This window comes from Ustilaginoidea virens, chromosome 2 (genome assembly GCF_000687475.1).
Source record: "Ustilaginoidea virens chromosome 2, complete sequence".
NCBI lineage: Eukaryota > Fungi > Ascomycota > Sordariomycetes > Hypocreales > Clavicipitaceae > Ustilaginoidea > Ustilaginoidea virens.
The window spans coordinates 4540910-4557120 of record NC_057317.1 but is presented as its reverse complement, the minus strand read 5'-3'; the positions used below and the strand labels follow the sequence as shown (position 1 = coordinate 4557120).

The 16211-nt window shown below is 56.3% G+C and overlaps 6 protein-coding genes across 6 annotated transcripts; 3 read left to right on the top strand and 3 right to left on the bottom strand.

The window, feature by feature from the left end:
- Window positions 1-1517: 1517 nt before the first annotated feature.
- UV8b_03022 (uncharacterized protein) lies at window positions 1518-1838 on the top strand (the record flags this gene model as incomplete). The annotated part of the gene is made up of 1 exon (XM_043140520.1): window positions 1518-1838. One exon carries the CDS (start codon window positions 1518-1520, stop codon window positions 1836-1838), a length of 321 nt encoding a protein of 106 aa, XP_042996454.1.
- An 806-nt stretch (window positions 1839-2644) lies between these two features.
- Window positions 2645-3559, top strand: UV8b_03021 (uncharacterized protein; the record flags this gene model as incomplete). Its single annotated transcript, XM_043140519.1, has 1 exon — window positions 2645-3559. The coding sequence occupies one exon, from the start codon at window positions 2645-2647 to the stop codon at window positions 3557-3559; it is 915 nt and encodes a 304-aa protein (XP_042996453.1).
- Window positions 3560-3943: 384 nt separating this feature from the next.
- Window positions 3944-6677, bottom strand: UV8b_03020 (uncharacterized protein; the record flags this gene model as incomplete). The annotated part of the gene is made up of 3 exons (XM_043140518.1): window positions 3944-5654; window positions 5730-5984; window positions 6403-6677. The coding sequence occupies 3 exons, from the start codon at window positions 6675-6677 to the stop codon at window positions 3944-3946; spliced, it is 2241 nt and encodes a 746-aa protein (XP_042996452.1).
- Window positions 6678-8671: 1994 nt separating this feature from the next.
- Window positions 8672-9118, bottom strand: UV8b_03019 (uncharacterized protein; the record flags this gene model as incomplete). Its single annotated transcript, XM_043140517.1, has 1 exon — window positions 8672-9118. One exon carries the CDS (start codon window positions 9116-9118, stop codon window positions 8672-8674), a length of 447 nt encoding a protein of 148 aa, XP_042996451.1.
- An 814-nt stretch (window positions 9119-9932) lies between these two features.
- UV8b_03018 (uncharacterized protein) lies at window positions 9933-12693 on the bottom strand (the record flags this gene model as incomplete). Its single annotated transcript, XM_043140516.1, has 2 exons — window positions 9933-10182; window positions 11423-12693. The coding sequence occupies 2 exons, from the start codon at window positions 12691-12693 to the stop codon at window positions 9933-9935; spliced, it is 1521 nt and encodes a 506-aa protein (XP_042996450.1).
- A 1660-nt stretch (window positions 12694-14353) lies between these two features.
- Window positions 14354-15877, top strand: UV8b_03017 (uncharacterized protein; the record flags this gene model as incomplete). Its single annotated transcript, XM_043140515.1, has 3 exons — window positions 14354-14387; window positions 14473-15527; window positions 15590-15877. 3 exons carry the CDS (start codon window positions 14354-14356, stop codon window positions 15875-15877), a joined length of 1377 nt encoding a protein of 458 aa, XP_042996449.1.
- Between the last annotated feature and the right edge of the window lie 334 nt (window positions 15878-16211).

The window sequence follows — 16211 nt, the reverse complement described above, 5'->3', positions numbered from 1 at the left end:
CGAAGCGTCCATCTCCAGCTGGCAAGGCAAGCAGTTGGACCGTGTGATGCTGGCAACCCCTGCCCAAAAATGGAGCTTTTGCCATTTAATGAAACTTCGAACCGGGCAGAAGCAGAGAGGCAGATGAGAGATGAGGTAGATGGATGTTGGTCCAAGCAAGGACATTGCTACCCTAAGGCAGGTATGGGTATGTATGTACCTTACCTAGCGTACTTGCCTGGTGAGTTACATAAGCTACTACTGCCAACTTGTGGTTTTCCTTGCCAAGATGTTGTCCCTGACTGCTTTCATCTACAGGTATCCAACTCCACGTCTCGACACCTCGGGTAAGGTACGTATCCCTTAAACAGCCTGCTGGATGCCGACATGGCTTTCAGAGATGCGTATCAAGAGACTTTGATTGACCTGGCTGCGGCTGGTGTGGTGTGACGACGGTCTTTCCAGCGATGAGAGTAGAAGCATTTGAAAGCCAGTCCTTCGCAGAACGAGTTATCCTGCCAGTTCAAAAGCGGAAAAAGAGCCCGCTGGGGACAACACAAGACACAAATTATACCAAATGCGTCGTCGAGATGAGCCATCCAAGCTCAAGCTCAAGCGAGGAGTTGGGGAGTCTGAAATCCTAAACAGGGGGTCACCCTCTGGAGTTCTGAGCATTCCGTGCCGTACCGCTTAACCCCTCGTCATGTTCGATCAGCCTTGGTTACTTGCGCCTTCTGTCACTGCTGCTCAAGCCGAAACACGAAAAAGAAGCTCTGAAAGAGAGCACAGACAAACTAGGCCAATGGTTTATGCTTCATGCAAAGCCCGTTTCCGGGTGCCGAGCTTGACCCCTTGCCTATTGATATCAGCAATTCCCCCCTTTTTTTTTTGGACAACTCGCCGCATGCTTGCTGGTAATAAATTGCAGCACGATGCACCATGGCCCAGATATTATGGAGGTACTGCACCTTTCCATTCCAAGCCGTTACCCAAAACTTTCGCCTGGAGGCATACGGAGTACCATACCTTGGGATGAAAGGCCACGGTCTCGCAGGCGATGCAGGTTTCTGCAACCTCCCATTATTCCTGCAGCTCTGAAAAATAAGCTTTAGGGATGGACTCACCTTCACACGCAACGGCGGAAAGGTGGAAAACATTACATCATCAGCTCGCAGAACGAACTAGGCGACCCCATCAACACCGTCGCAGGTGTTGAAGATGATTTGCCCTGGAAATCGACGGACGTGTTCCCCTGCTCGAATCCATGGATTCATTCCGCGGTCAAGTCCGCCTGCGGATTACGTTGGGGGAAGCTCAATTCTCCCGCCAGCCAATGCCGCAAGGAAAGCGGTTCGTCATGCTCAAGTTCTTTTTGCTGCTTGGCTTGGCCACGGTTTGGTTGTGCGCTCGGTCAACGACTGTCGAGCCAACCGGCACCATTGATCATGGTCTTTCCACGGTTGCCTCAAATGGCTCCAACTTGACCCATCCCTGGCCATTCCACGTATTCAGGTACCAGCCAGGAGCAGCATCTCTAAATGGCATTCATGGACGTCAAGCCACCTTCACCTTCCAGTCGATTCGTGCCTATGAGCAGACCGTCTACTACGTCGGTCGCTGGCAAGAGTCCTACGGTGCGTGCACCCAACATGCTTATCAACATTTACAACGGCCCCAAGCGCAATGCCTATGTAAGGAGCCAGGCCCAGGTTGTCGACATGGTCTTGGCCTCTCCCGTGGTCCTCTACCTTGGCGTTAGCGAACCGCAAACGCTGTTCATTGTTGGTGGCAAGGACCAGACTGCCATTGCCATACAGTGGGCTCCTCCTGAAGTTGCCGCAAAGTTGGGCCATTTTTGATGTCCTTGGTCCCCAAGTCGCCAACAGCTGCAAGACGGGGAGCTGTATCAGTTCCCCAATTCCTGGTCACGCATCTCAGATTTCCGGCCCAGATGCTTTAGATCGAGTTGTGCTCAGGTTCCTCGCCGGTCGAAAGAATGTCTTGTACATTTCCTGGTCGTCACGTCTATATACCTTGGTGCCTTGGCAATGCAAGAAACGCATCACAGAGTTTGAAAGACCCGTGCCTCCACTATCCATGAATTTCTAGCACGTCCTGTTGTCGGACCGCGTGTCACGGTTCCACGGTTCTCCGACAAGCTGCAAATCACCGAACCCCAATACTGAATAAATACACGGACCAAGGTTAATCACCGTGAGCCTGTGCGCTGCGATGGCATCACGTCAATCAGTATCAAATCACTCAAAGTCATTCATCGAATTCCTTGTGTACTATCCTCCCCCGACATCGAGCAACAGCCTCTCCGCAAACGCCCTTGCCATTTACAACACGTGGCCTGTCGTCCTTCTTCAAGTGAATCCCCTTGATGCTCCAGCCACCCAGCTCGTCCAGGTCTCCTGGCGATGACCTCCGGCCGCTGCGTCAACGTGAACATGGCGCCCAACAGTCTGAATCCCCCTCGTCGGCTCTCTGATTCTCCAGCAACTATTAATCTGTTTCCTACCCCTTCACACCTGCAGCGCTCAACTCGTGTCAAGGCCCTCCTCTCGCAACTAAAGATAAAGTATCCAGCCAGTTCGCCTCGCCTCCGCCTCATCCCTCATATCTCCAAGCAAACCGTGGCCCGCCCCCCAAATGAGCGAAAATGTCGGAAATGTCCAACTGCACCGTTATCCGCAGCCAAACCTCCCAGAACCACCGGTTCCAACCTTCCAACATTACCGTCCAAGCGCAGTGCCCGCACATCGCCATCCCTCGTCGCATCTACCTATCTCCCACCCCGCAAGCCATCCAGTTCCACAAGTGGACCTTTTCCGTCTCGCAGATCGCCCTGGACGACGAGACCCTCCCCGCTCGCATCTACTGCCTGGACTTCTTCCACCGGGCGTTTACCCGGTTCCCTCTTCCGCACACGCAACCCCCCGGGCCGGCTGTTCTGCCCTACGAGACCTTCAACATGGTGCCCGGGCAATGGAGCCCGACGCGGTGGCTCGACTTCCACGCCGACATTGGGGAGTGGCAGCACGTCATGTTCCCGTACGACGGGCTGGAGGGCTGCTTCGCCGATGCCCCCTACCGGCCCACGTCTGATCTGCTCATCCGCCTGTCGACAGGCGGCGACGCGAACCAGCACGGCGAAGGAGCCATCTACGGCGGCCCGCACAACAAGCTGGTCTTTACGTCGAGAAAGTCTATCCCCTATGGGAGTTTCTGGCGGTTCGCCTTTGAGTTCGCCTTTGTCGGGGACCCGCAGTCTTTTCTCTCGCAGCAGGATATCGCGGTGCCGCGAGCGAATGTGGACTCGGTGCCTCGAGACTCTTCGTTGTTCGGGGACTCGGTCCAGATATGGGTCACGCATAATGGCTTCGAATCCGCGGCTTCTTTTCATTATACCTTTGTCAAGACGTTCCACGGTACGGCGGCGGGAGATGATGTGACGGCGCTACTGTTTTGCGTCGCTGGCGTGGAACACATAAGGGACACCGTGGTGTCGAATCGCCTGTTCCAGTCCTTGTATCGTGTCAAGCTCGCGCCTATTCCTGAGCAGACGTATTTGTAGCTTTTGCCTTGACTGTTTTGATCTCGGCGTTTGTGTTGGTTCTCTACAAGGTAGCAAAGCATGCTTTGGAATTTCAGCCTAGAGGCATATCAACATCTCTGTCTAGACAGAGGAGGAAAGGAAGAAACCGCTCCGACAACCCTAAAAAAAATAAAAAAAATAAAAATAAAAACGATGACGGTTATGGGACCCTTGCTCCCAGCCAATTCATAAAGTCATCAGAAGCACCAGCGTTTCTGCAGACATCGTTCCATCATGTTCAAAGGAAAACCGCAGAGCTCACCCCATCCAAGTGCTTTGTGCGGACGCCCAAGCTCAAAACCCAGCGACTGTCTTTTCATGCGCCACAAAAACTCGGCGTTCCATACAGCAAGCCCCTTTTGGTCACGCGGCTAGCCTTCGCACCCACAACGTCGTGGGCTCGTACTCGGCGTCCTTGTCCTGACGCTTATACGCGCGGTGCAGCTGCAAGCCCAGCTGGTGCTCCTCCCTCTGGACGTCGGCAAGCTCTCGGCGAAGCTTCTCGACCTTTTGCTTCTCCTCCTCTCGTCTGCGAAGCACCTCGTCGCTGGCGAGCAGGTTGTCCTGGGGCATGAGCTCCGTCATCTGCTTGATGATCCTCTGGATGTTGACTCGGCGGTGGAGCAGGGCGTCGCTCTGGATCTTCAGATGGGTGATGCGGTCGTTGCTCGGGGACATTTCGGGCGGTGCGGGCGGGAGGGGCTTGGACATGGACGACGACGCGGTGGACAGGATAGATGCCCGGCAATCTGGTGGCTTTGCTTCGCTGACGGATCGGTTGTGCGGGCTGTGTCTGAGGAGGTGACGCGTGCCATGTGGTGGTGGTGGCTCCGTTGGCTTGCGCGCGCTCGACAGGGCTATGAGTGTGGGCTCTTGCGAGCCCGACGGGGTGGTTCGTCGGCTGGCCACAGGCCTGGTGCGATCGAGGACGCCGACAGCTGGTGGCTGGGGGGTTGGCGGAGACGGGGTCTTTTCGCTCGATGGACCTGGGCCGGGGCTGCCGCCAGGATTGGAGGTTGCGCAGGTGGTCATGCTGAAGCGCGAGCTGGGCTGCTGGGCGCGACACGTAGGGTCCGGTCGGACGGGGCACGGCGACGGGGCGGAGCTGGGCAAGCTCTCGGCGTTGCCGGCGCGACCTGCGGGCGGAGTGCTTGGCAGCAGGGGATCCGACGCCGGACCGGCATGGGCCGACGTAGGTGCGGGCTTCCTCCTGATGGCGTTGGCGTTCAAGGAGGCCGAGATATGCGCGGGGGCACGGGGCCTCGAGGATTGGCGCGGCTGGTCCTCGCGCAGCGCGTCACCACAAGACTTGGCTTCCGGCACGGACACATCGCCCTCGAGAGGACTGGGATACGACTTTCCGGCCGCCCGCGTTCGCTGCTCCGCAGCGGCTGCTGCTGCTGCTGCTGCTGCTGCCCGGGTCGACGGCGTTGCCGATGCCCTGGTTTTGTGCTTGGAGGCCAGAGGGAGCAATTTCCGCATGGCGCTGCCAGCGCCGCGGGCACCGGACGCTTGGGGCTCAGTGGGCGCTGAGGCGAGGGCCGCCGCTGGGCTGGATTTCCTGCTGCTCTTGGGAGGAAGCGACAGCGGCGCGACGCCCAGGTTGTCGCGCATCGGGCGCAACATCGCAGAGCGGCCGCTGGCACCATGCCACGGCGGACGGTTTTCCATCGGGTCTGGTTTCGCCGCCAACGCTGCCCGCGTTCGCTGTCCAGCAGAGCGAGATGGGTCATTCGCGCGGGAAGCGAGCGGGCGAGGGGCTGCTGAGCGGACTCGGAGGGCGTGGTCAGGCCCGGCCTTGGGGTATAAAGAGCCGCCGTGGTCAGAAGAAGACAAGGCTGGGGCTTGACGAGCCGGCTGGCCCCATTCCGGGTTCGCGGCGGGCCGGAGAGCCTGAGCGTCCGAAGCATCGGTGCCTCCGTGATGTTGCGGAGCGCTCCGAAACGGCCTTGATTCAATACCAGCGTGAGGTTGCTGGAGGGGCGCCGCGAGCGTGTCACAACGGTCGCCTCTCAAGGCCTGCTGCTGAGAGCCGTCAAACTCATCAATAGGCGAGACATCACCCGCGGTGAGGCTGCGCGAAAAAAAAAAAAAATACAAAGTCAGCAAGGCCGTGCTAGGCATGAGCGGCGAGATTCCGTCAACTTACCCGTCATGGGGGGCATTCGACTCCGGTGAGCTCGGTGGAGAGACCAGCTCCGTGGCCGATCCGGCGGAACGGTGAGTAGACGCCAGCTTGTAATGCTGTGTCGGAGTCGACACTTGGCTGTCGTCGTGGTCGTAAGTTGAGGGCGCTGGGCGCCAGGTCGAGTTGGGGCTGCTCCGCGGCAAACGTCGCGAACTTTGCCGTGGAGGAATTAAATCAGCTTGCGCAGATGTGTACGGGTTCTGAGAAGGCAGCACGCTACAGATGAAACAATGAAAGGGTTAGAGTTTTGGAGAGGTGACCTGAGGTGCTGTGAATGGAAAACGCGCCGCCTTGCTCAACTGCACCCTGCGTTTCGGCCACGGCAGCTTCTGAATATGGCAGGCCTGGATAGAATGATCCGTGCTGTACAGCACCGTACTGCGACATGATGCGCCATGAAGAGCATTTGCTCTTGCGCGTCACTTGAACAGGAAACAATAAGGCGGTGGGGGCCGGTTCAGCCCGACGTGTGCAAAACCAGGCCAGGTTTGAACTGAAAATAGCACAACGGCCCATGTGCCAATGGGAAGGGGGTGTGCCACGTACACAAAAAATAAAAAAAAAGACAAAGGAAAAAAGAATTGAACAATGCAGCGGAGGGAGGGGAGGGGGACATCCGACAAGGGCTACTTACATGCCAATATGCTGGTGCTGAGGCACAACTCTGCCTCGCTGGACGGCGTATCTACCGGGGCCCCTGGTGCTGGAAATGCCCAAAGCGTCGAGGGGTTGGAGGATATTGTCATTGTCAAGCTCGGCCCAGTACGCTCCGTCGGGCCTCACGACGCGGGTGTGTTTCGGAGCCGCGCGGAGCCTATTTTGGGCGCCGCGGGCATGACGTGCCGGCAAGGGCTGACGGAGGGCCGCGACGTCGGTGGGCAAAGGCGTGGTCGACAGCTGGTCCCACATGGCGGGCAGAAGGCCGAATGCGAGTGCGAGTGCGAGTGCTCAGGGCTTTGAAGAAGCAGTAGCGGCTGATAACATGAAAGCAGCGGGTTCGATGATGGCTGGCCCCAAGGTCCGAACGAGGGACGGAAATAGCAGCAAAGGGGAGCGAGCGGGCTCCGCTGCGGCGACTATTCTGACTAGCAATTAGTGTTGGTGTCAATGGTTCGTGGGGCTTTGCCAGCACGTCTTGTCTGTCGGCTCGTCAAAATGTGCCGAAAATGGACGACAATGCAGTCCAGTCCAGTCCAGTCCAGTCCAGTCCCCGGATTGTGGCAGCCGAGGGCGTCGCGATGCGTGACGGTTCCGTTGGGTTGACAGACAAGGTGTGGTGTCTCAAGACCGCGTCAAGACGGGCCCTCTTTTGTTTTATTTTTCTTTCCTTCTTTCTTTCTTTCTGTCTTTCTCTTTTTCCTTTTTCCCCCCTCGGCGAACCGTTGGTCGGTACAGAGGTTGGCGTGAGCAGCTCCTCCTTGAGCCCTAGGATAAAAGACAGAAGCACGGACGCACAAGAGCTCGAGAGGTAATGGTGATCTCGGATGAGCCTACGAGGCAACGGGCTGACACGCAGCGACGAGCCCCCGACGCACGCGCTCTACTTCTACTCTCCCAGTCACTGCGTTGTGGTGAGCCGGTTTCGGTGCAGTCAGACCCGGCAGGGCAGGGCAGAGCAGGGCAGGGCAGGGGCCACCAGAGCATCCAAGTTGCCGACTGGGGGCGTGTTAGTTTGTATCGTATCGCGGATTCGCCGTCGGGGGATATGGTTTGCTCCAAGCTCGACGTTTGGCTGCCGGCAGTGAGTGCAGACGAGCTGGACTTTGACGCTGCTGTGTTTGGACGGTCAGCGGGCAAGAGACGACAAGAGACAATGGCATGGCCAAAAAGGGCAGCGGCAGAGGAATGCACGTACTGTAATATACCACCAGGTGCGGGTAATGGAAAAAGGAACGGCGCCAGAACGTTGCGAGTGATTTATCCAGCAAAACGGCCGGGGGCGGATGAATATGGATGGGTATGGTCATGGCATGTATGTATGTACGCGGTTCTATGTACATTACATGTATCAATGTGGCCATTTGATGCAGCCGGTTCCAGTCAGCCGGTCGGTCATCTGGGCATCTGGGAGACGACTGACTGCACACTGCACAGTACAGTCTGGCGGAAGCTGCCAGGCCCCTGTTGCTGTCAGCTGGTTCAACTGCGCTCAACAGCCACCGCGCGGCCGCAACGCAACGCAACGCAACGCAACGCAACGCAACGCAACGCAACGCAACGCAACGCAACTAGCTGACAGCTGGGCGCGTCTGTGCAATTGGCACTGGCGCTCGGCTGATCTGTTCGGCGCCAGACAGACGGGCAGCGCCAACCAGACACCGCCAGACGCACGCGGTTTCAGAAACAAGGCCCCGGCTATTGTCATTGGCCCGTGCACGCGGACGCGTCGGCCTGAAACATGAAAACATAAACACGCAGCAGTTGGGACTTTCGATTCCTGCGAGGAAAGCCTGCTGCCGTCGCTGAAACAAGCCGCAGCCGCCGCCGCCGCCGCTTGTTTCAGCGCCCTTGCGCCCGTCCAGTTGTCCGCAGCTCCAGAAACATAATCTCTGTCAACATGCACACAAATGCAGAGCATCGAGCCAAAGCGATCCGTGAATCCGGTGTTTCCTTTTTTTTTTTTTTTTTTTTTTTTTTTTTTTTTCCAACCAACGCCTGCCTGCTGCTTGACATCGGGCCCCTGGTTGTTGTGCAAAGTTTCAACCTGGTGGTACCTGGCAAGGATTCGCCCACAAGCAAATTCCCCCCCAAAGCCCATCCCATCCATCCCGTGCATCCCACCCACCCGTCATCGTCATCGTCATCGTATCGCATCGGATAGATAAAGTATCGAGTGCGTCGCCCGGCCGTCGGTCGCGAGAAACCCGGGCCCGTCTCCGTCTCCGTCTCCGTCTCCGTCTCCATCAACCAGCAAGGGTCCGCCATGACGCCAAGGCGAGAAGCCCAATGGCCAAGCTTCCATCCACTCCTTTGCGGCCCGCCGAGCTCGTCGTAAAGCCGCCCCCGGAGCCGCTTGCGCCCCAAGAACCGTCGGCGCCCCCATCGCGCTGGACCCTGAACTCGACCGTGTGTCCCGAGGGAGTGCATATCGTCCCCGAGGCGCAGTTCATCACCGCGCTCCACTGTCCACTTGCGCAGCGCTGAAAGGACCTGGTCATGCAGTTCCATTGACCCTCTGGAGAGCAAGATGATCCCACGGCCTCGGCTCGCTTGGACATTCGACTAGCTGCGGTGTCCCGACTTGCCGCTGCCGACGGCGGTGCACTCTGCGCATGACCGCACGAGAAGGTTGCGAATAGCATCGTGACGGCAAGTAGCAAGCTGGGGAGCCCGAGGCGGGGGTAAGCCATGCGTGCCCTTTGCGTCAACTTTTGCGTAGGCCACGGTTTCCTGCGGGCCACCTGCAAGCAAGAATGTCGAAATGGTGGCGGGCATTCGGCTGGACCAGATGGAAGAAGCCAGTGCGTTGACGTTGATGTTCAAAGGCATGCCATGCCGGTGGCGCTGGCCAACTTGGTTTTTTGCCTTTGTTTATATATATATATATATCCCTTTTCAGGTCAGATTCGCCATATCGTGCCGCTCTAAAAAGGGTTCTGACGACATGTCGGGCTGGAAGCGAGAGGACATGTCAGGCTTGGACGGGTAAAACGGGTAAAACGGGTAAATTGCTGCCCGGCTGTGAGGCTGGCTCAAGTATGGCGGACATTGCACAACATGCCTGGAATCTCTGATTGTCAATGTTGGGTGGGATTCGGAAATACCCGAGCAGTACTCGAGGCCCAAGCATGCGACATGCGTTTTGGATGCATTCGAATCTGGGCAGTTCAGCGCAGACGTCGCCAGTTCAGCTCTGCATCAACCAGCAAACCGCACCAAAGCATGTTGCATCATGCATCATGCATCAGGCATCATCGTTCCTTCCGTACCTGCCCGACCATGGCGCCCAGAGTCTGGTAACTGCCAACACCATCCGTCATCCCCAGCCTGTACCCGTCCGATCCATCCCATCCATCCCATCCATCCCATCCATCCCATCCATCCCATCCATCCCATCCATCCCATCCATCCCATCCATCCCATCCATCCCATCCATCCCATCCATCCCATCCATCCCATCCATCCCGTCCAACGTCGACGCCTGGCCTTTCCCCCAAATTCCATCTATACGTGCACCGCGCCCGCGCCGTCCTTGGCCTGCGCCGAGCCGGCACCCGTCTTCCCCGCCCGCCGCATCTCGCGCGCGATGAGCACAAACGTCACCCCCATCAAGACGACGGCTGCGATGCACGTCACGAGCAGCGAAATAATCACCACCGTCTGCGTTCCCTCCTGGTCCGACCCTTGGATCGCCACCAGGGTCTTGTTGGAGAAGTCCTCCGCGTTGAACATGCTGTCCGCCTTGAACGATGGCCTGGGCACGATGTATGGACCGCGGTTTCGTTAGCTTTGACGTCCATCTCGGGAGCAATGAGCTGCACGCCATCTTACTGTTTATATGGGTGTACGTCTGCCAAATACTGTATTTGATTTCCCCCTGGACTCGTTGGCGATACTTGCCGTGAAGATGAAACTCCTTTTAGTACCTTGCGATATTGGAGGCGTTTTTATTTTTTTTTTCAGCGACCCCCCTTCCTCCCCAATCGTCTTCTTATAAAGCGTTTGTATGCGCCAGAAATGAAATCCTGCGATATGGGAAATGAGGGAATAATTTTTTGGCACCTTGGCATTGTCTTTGAAAGTCGCATTATGACGCGCTGTACGGAGGAGGACCTTGACGATAATGCAATGACTGGGCATTGTCGTTAGCAGGCGACTCTACAAGTGAAGTGAAACAGGGGCCGTCCATGGGCCGTCAGCAAGATGCCTGGCCCTTGAATAATAGTACTGAGCAACAATGTGAAATAGTGAAAACTTGATCTGATTGCGTACTCTTCTAATCTACGACTGGCGTCATTTAGCATGTCTATCAAATTAAGCGACAACACAATCCAGCGCTTGGTGCGTGTTGACGAGATTCCTAACCTCCTATTACCCCTCCTCCGCAACTTCCCCAAGGTTCGTGACTGTTACTGTGCTTCTCCTCCCATTATGCTTTCGTCCAAGTGTGCGACCCTCCATCACAGCTCAATTTTCCATTCTCCAAAGGCCACAACATGTCTGGTCAAATATGAACATCATTGACGCAATGAATTCTTATTTCATGCCCAACGTAGCAGCGTCCAAGCCGTTACTGACGTCGCATTCTATACCGAGCAGTTCCGTTCCACGGCGGGTAAGACGTGTGCCAATGCCCGTCATCGTAAGTTTTGGTTGTTGACATGGACGAAATTGCTGAACTGACTAAAACGGTGCTAAACGTGGTAGGGACTGCATTGACTGATGTGCCTGCACTTGATTCCTCGCTGCTTCTGGTCATTTTTGCGGTGGATACAGCGGTTTGGGTTTGGGCTGACGCGGCGGACGAGCTCACTGCGACGGTGGTGTTGTAGGTGCTGGGACCGGCCCAGGTGGTTACTGGAATTTGTGAGAGAGTACTTATCCCCGAAGGTGTGAATTGCGTTGTGATGGAGGAGTTGGTAGGAGGAACAGCGGCATCTGAGGTGAGAGTGCTGCAGGTAGTGAAATTCTGAGCAGTTCTCGTCGTCACTGACATGGTTGATTCGGTGGGGATGGGGGACGTGGAGAATGCCGTCGAGGTTGCCTGCTTGGCCACCGTGGCAGTGGTGCTGTGGTTGCCCGCAACGGGAGCAAGGGAAACGGCACTGTGCGTCGAGGTTGCTGTTGAGGTTACTTGCTGGGCAGCAGAGGTGGTGGTATTATGGTTTGCTGTTTTGGGGACTGTGGAAATGGCTGTGGACGTCGAGAATGCCCTGGAGGTTGGTTGCTTTGTATCCGTGGCCGTGGCCGTAGCCGTGGCCGTGGCATTATCATTGCCTCCAATGGGGACAATTGAAATGGCTGTGGACGTCGGGACTGCCTTTGAGGTTGCTTGCTGTGTATGCGTGGCCGTAGCCGTGGCATTATCATTGCCTCCAATGGGGACAATTGAAATGGCTGTGGACGTCGGGACTGCCTTTGAGGTTGCTTGCTGTGTATGCGTGGCCGTAGCCGTGGCATTATCATTGCCTCCAATGGGGACAATTGAAATGGCTGTGGACGTCGGGACTGCCTTTGAGGTTGCTTGCTGTGTATGCGTGGCCGTAGCCGTGGCATTATCATTGCCTCCAATGGGGACAATTGAAATGGCTGTGGACGTCGAGACTGCCTTTGAGGTTGCTTGCTCTGTATGCGTGGCGGTGGCTTTGACTGTGGTACCATCGTTGCCTCCAATGGGGACAATGGAAATGGCTGCAGACGTCGCGACTGCCCTTGAGGTTGCTTTCGCTGTGGCCGTGGCCATGACCGTGGTATCATCGTTGCCTGCAATGGGGACGACTGAAATGGCCGTGGACGTCGAGACTGCAGTAGCCGTGGCCGTGACCGTGGAATCGTCGTTCCCTGGCTTGGGGGCAATTGAAACGGCCGTGGACGTCGAGGCTGCGGTAACCGTTGCTTGCTCTGCACCCGTGACCGTGACCGTGACCGTGGCATTATCATTGCCCGCAATGGGAACGATGGCGATTCCCGTCCATGTTGTCGGGTTTGCTGCTGACGAAGAAACCTGCTGCGTAACCGTGACCGTGACTTGATCGTTGCCTGCAATGGGGACGATGGATATGCTTAGGGCAGCCACCTGGGCGCCATTGCCCCCGTAGCTGTCCGGGTCGTCACCGCCTGGCTCAAGGGGAACCACCGAGTATCTTGGTCTTAAGGCGGCATCTGCTGCTGCCCGGGGGAGAGCGTCGGGGTGAGGAAGCGCGTAGCTCGCGGTAGCGATGGCCGACAGGACAGTGACCAGCGATGCAAATCCACGCGCTTGCATCTTGGCTGAGGATGGGGCCGATGTGGCTGTGGCTTAGCAGTGGCTGGGTGGGGGGTGGTTAATGCGTGAGATGGGCAAGAGGCTAATAACTTGTCGGATCTGTTTACTCCCTCTTCTCCTGGGCCACGAGCGTTTTGGAAATATTGGATGGATGGATATGAAGGGAAGAAGAAGAAGAACAAGAGCAAAAACAACAACAAGAAGAAGCATACGACATAGGTCAATCAGGGAAAAAGAAAAACCACATTGCCCGAATGCTTTTTCATGGCCGGTCGGTCATTCCTCGCTGTGGTTGCGCTTTGAATCTTCCCGTTTTATCGGTGGCTGGTAAAATATGTGGCTCGGGTGGTTGGTGGTTGTTTGATTGATGCATGCTGGCTGCAAACGACGAGGCACCACGTTTTGATTGGTTCCGACAACGCGGAGCTGGCAGCCCCCCCCAGGCGGGGGGCAGGGGCGCAGCCGCATCGCGAACCAGTCCGCCCAGCCACCCCGGACATGTGGAAAACCGAAAAGCCCGAATTCCTCAGTGCTCACTGCGGCTGGAGAGCACGCGCGGTCGAATCTCGCCGGCGCTCCTCATTGCTCAAAGGGACAAGTCGTGAACCTTGATTTTCATTAATCTATCAAACGCAAGTTAAGCATGACGGGCTCTAAATCCGACTTGTCGGGGACAAAAGAAAAAGAAAAAGAAAAAAAAAGAAAAAAAAAAGGTCTCCGCATTCGGCATCCCACCAGGTGGCAGTGCAAGTGTGGCTGCTGGTTGAGACTGGTCTTTGCACAGCCACCAGCAGCTCCCTTTGCGGGCAAATAAATCGACTACTGATTAGGTAGGGGTCCTGTTCAGGATGTTTTTCCTATTGAGACGCTTGGTAGGATATGGTGTCTCGCCATTCCGAATATTGGGAACTGGGAAGCCTTCCGCCTTTGCCGGCCGCGGCAGTGCTTGTGGCAAGGGTCAATAATCGTCAACTGTGCGATGCGACGTGCAGCGTCATGTGTCTGGTGTCAAGAGGCAATAAAGGTTCAATGTTGCCTTCGATTAGGTGCCTGGGTACTTGCTAGCTGCCAGACAAATTCAAGATCTCATGCTTCAAAACCGTGTAAAAATTACTCAGGATGCCCCCCTCTTTGTCCAAGTAACACGGAGCACTCCACACATGGCCTATATCGAAAGCAGCAAGAGTAGAAAAGGAGTACGGAGTAGCCGCACTTGTACTCCGTAAATTCCAATAAGGGGCCTACCTCATCAGGATGGGTGTCGAGTACCAAATTCCTCCTAGCCTAGGTACCTAAGGTACCTCCCCACCCGGAAGGCAGGGCGCGGCTGACAGCTGGGTCCTGCCAAAATCTGCCTGTCACGATACCATACACCATACCTGCCGTGGGTTGCCGCCAAGACCCATGGCCATGCATTCAATCCTCCCACCTTGCTTTGGCGTCATCACCAACACTACGTCTTACGCAGCTATCCTCCCTTCACCTATAAACAACCACCCCCCCCCCAGGGACGCTTGCGTTTGCCATCCGGTCCAGTCACAGGACCCTTGCTTGACTGACGCCTGCTCCTCGAGAAAAAGCAACCCACTCGCCCCGCCTGTCCTTGTTATCTGTTATCTGTTATCTGTTCTCCTCCCCTCGCCACCAATCTTGCGTCATCATGTCCCACTACAACCATGGTCAATCCTACGGCCGTAAGTAAATTTGCAGCACCAAGCTTCCTTCTTTGTCTTTCTCGTCGCTGGTAACTGACTGTTCGCTTTCCTCTGGCCTCGAAAGAACCGCCACAGCAAGGCTACGGTCAATACCCCCCTTCGCAGCCGGCACAGTACCCTCCTGCTGCCGCGCAATATCCCCCACCTCAACATCAACACCACATGCCAGGTGGATATTACCAGCAACCGCCACCTCAGGGCCAGTATCCCCCCCCTCCTCCTCAACAACAACAGCCCTATGGCCAGCCACCTCCACCATCTCATCACTACGGCGCTCCTCCTCCTCCCTTGACAACGTCATATGGTCATCACTCACGGGCGCCGCCTACAGCTCCTTATGGCGGCAGTCCATATGGCGCGCCCTCTTCTCAGCAAGGCGCTGCTCCGTATGGAGGTGTGCCACCTCCGCAGCAGTACGGTCCTCCAGTGCCCGTGACGCCCCCAAGTCTGGGATATGGTGCTCCACAGATCATTCAGTGGGATGCCAATCCTGATGCGCAAGCCTTGCGGAGTGCAATGAAGGGCTTTGGCACCGACGAAAAAGCCCTGATTCGGTCCCTGTCCAGCAAAGACCCTTTACAGATTGACTTGGTCCGGTCGACCTTTGACCGTACCTTCAGGCGGAACCTGATCAGAGACTTGAAGGATGAAACGAGCGGCTGGCTTGAACAGGGCTTGGTGCAGCTGGCCTACGGTCCACTGCTTTCCGACGTGCACAACCTATACAATGCCATGGCAGGCCCCGGCACCAAGGAAGTCGTTCTGAACGACATTCTGCTGGGCCGGTCCAATGCCGACATGAAAGCAATAAAGGGAGCCTACTACCAGACCTTCCACAGGAGCCTGGAAGACACTGTCAAGGGTGATTTGAGCATGAAGACTGAGCGACACTTCCTGATGGTTCTCGCGGCCAACCGGGCCGAAGATGCAGCTCCAGTTGTTCCTCGGCAGATAGACGACGACGTGATGCAAATCTACAAGGCGACCGAGGGCAAGATGGGCACAGACGAACTTCTCGTTTGCCATATCCTGAGCAGCAGAAACGATAATCAGATTCGTGCAATCGCGCACTCGTACCAGCAAAAGTTCAATCGCGACTTGGATAAAGTCATCAAATCCGTGAGTTCAATGCAGCCTCTTGCCCAATGTCTGGACATGTTGGCTGATGATTGCTGGGGCAGGAGTTCTCCGGACATATGCGAGATGCTTTGCTCTTCCAGCTGCGCCATGCCGTGGACAAGTACATGCACGCCGCGGAACTTCTAGAAGAATCCATGGCTGGAATGGGAACCAAGGACCATCTGCTCGTCGCTCGCGTGGTCCGTTTCCACTGGGACCACACCATGTTGTCAAACGTCAAGGCTGCCTACCAGCAGCGCTATCGAAAAAGCCTGGCTAATCGGATCAAGGGAGAGACATCTGGGGATTACGAAAAACTGATGCTGGCGTGCATTGGCGAGTGGCGCTAATGCAAAGCAATGAAACTATCTGGGTCCGGCTGGCGTTTCTGTTCTTCTTGACTCCCCTCTCCCTCTCCTTCTCAGAAACTGGGCGAGTATTGTTATGCTTTAGTGTACCGGTTTGCTGGAAATCTGGCGTCAAGGGAGCACGGGAGCCGCGGGTGCTTGCTCCGTTGCGTCATCTAATGTTGGAACTAACGATGCATGTGGTCTCGAAACCAACCTAGCCCAAGCTCATTGACCGCGTCCGTGGACTTTTGCACCCAGAGAGAGTATCCAAGTATCCAAGGCTGAGGCTTGGATGCGAGCTACGAGAGTTTCCACCCGCCCTGGACCCGACAAT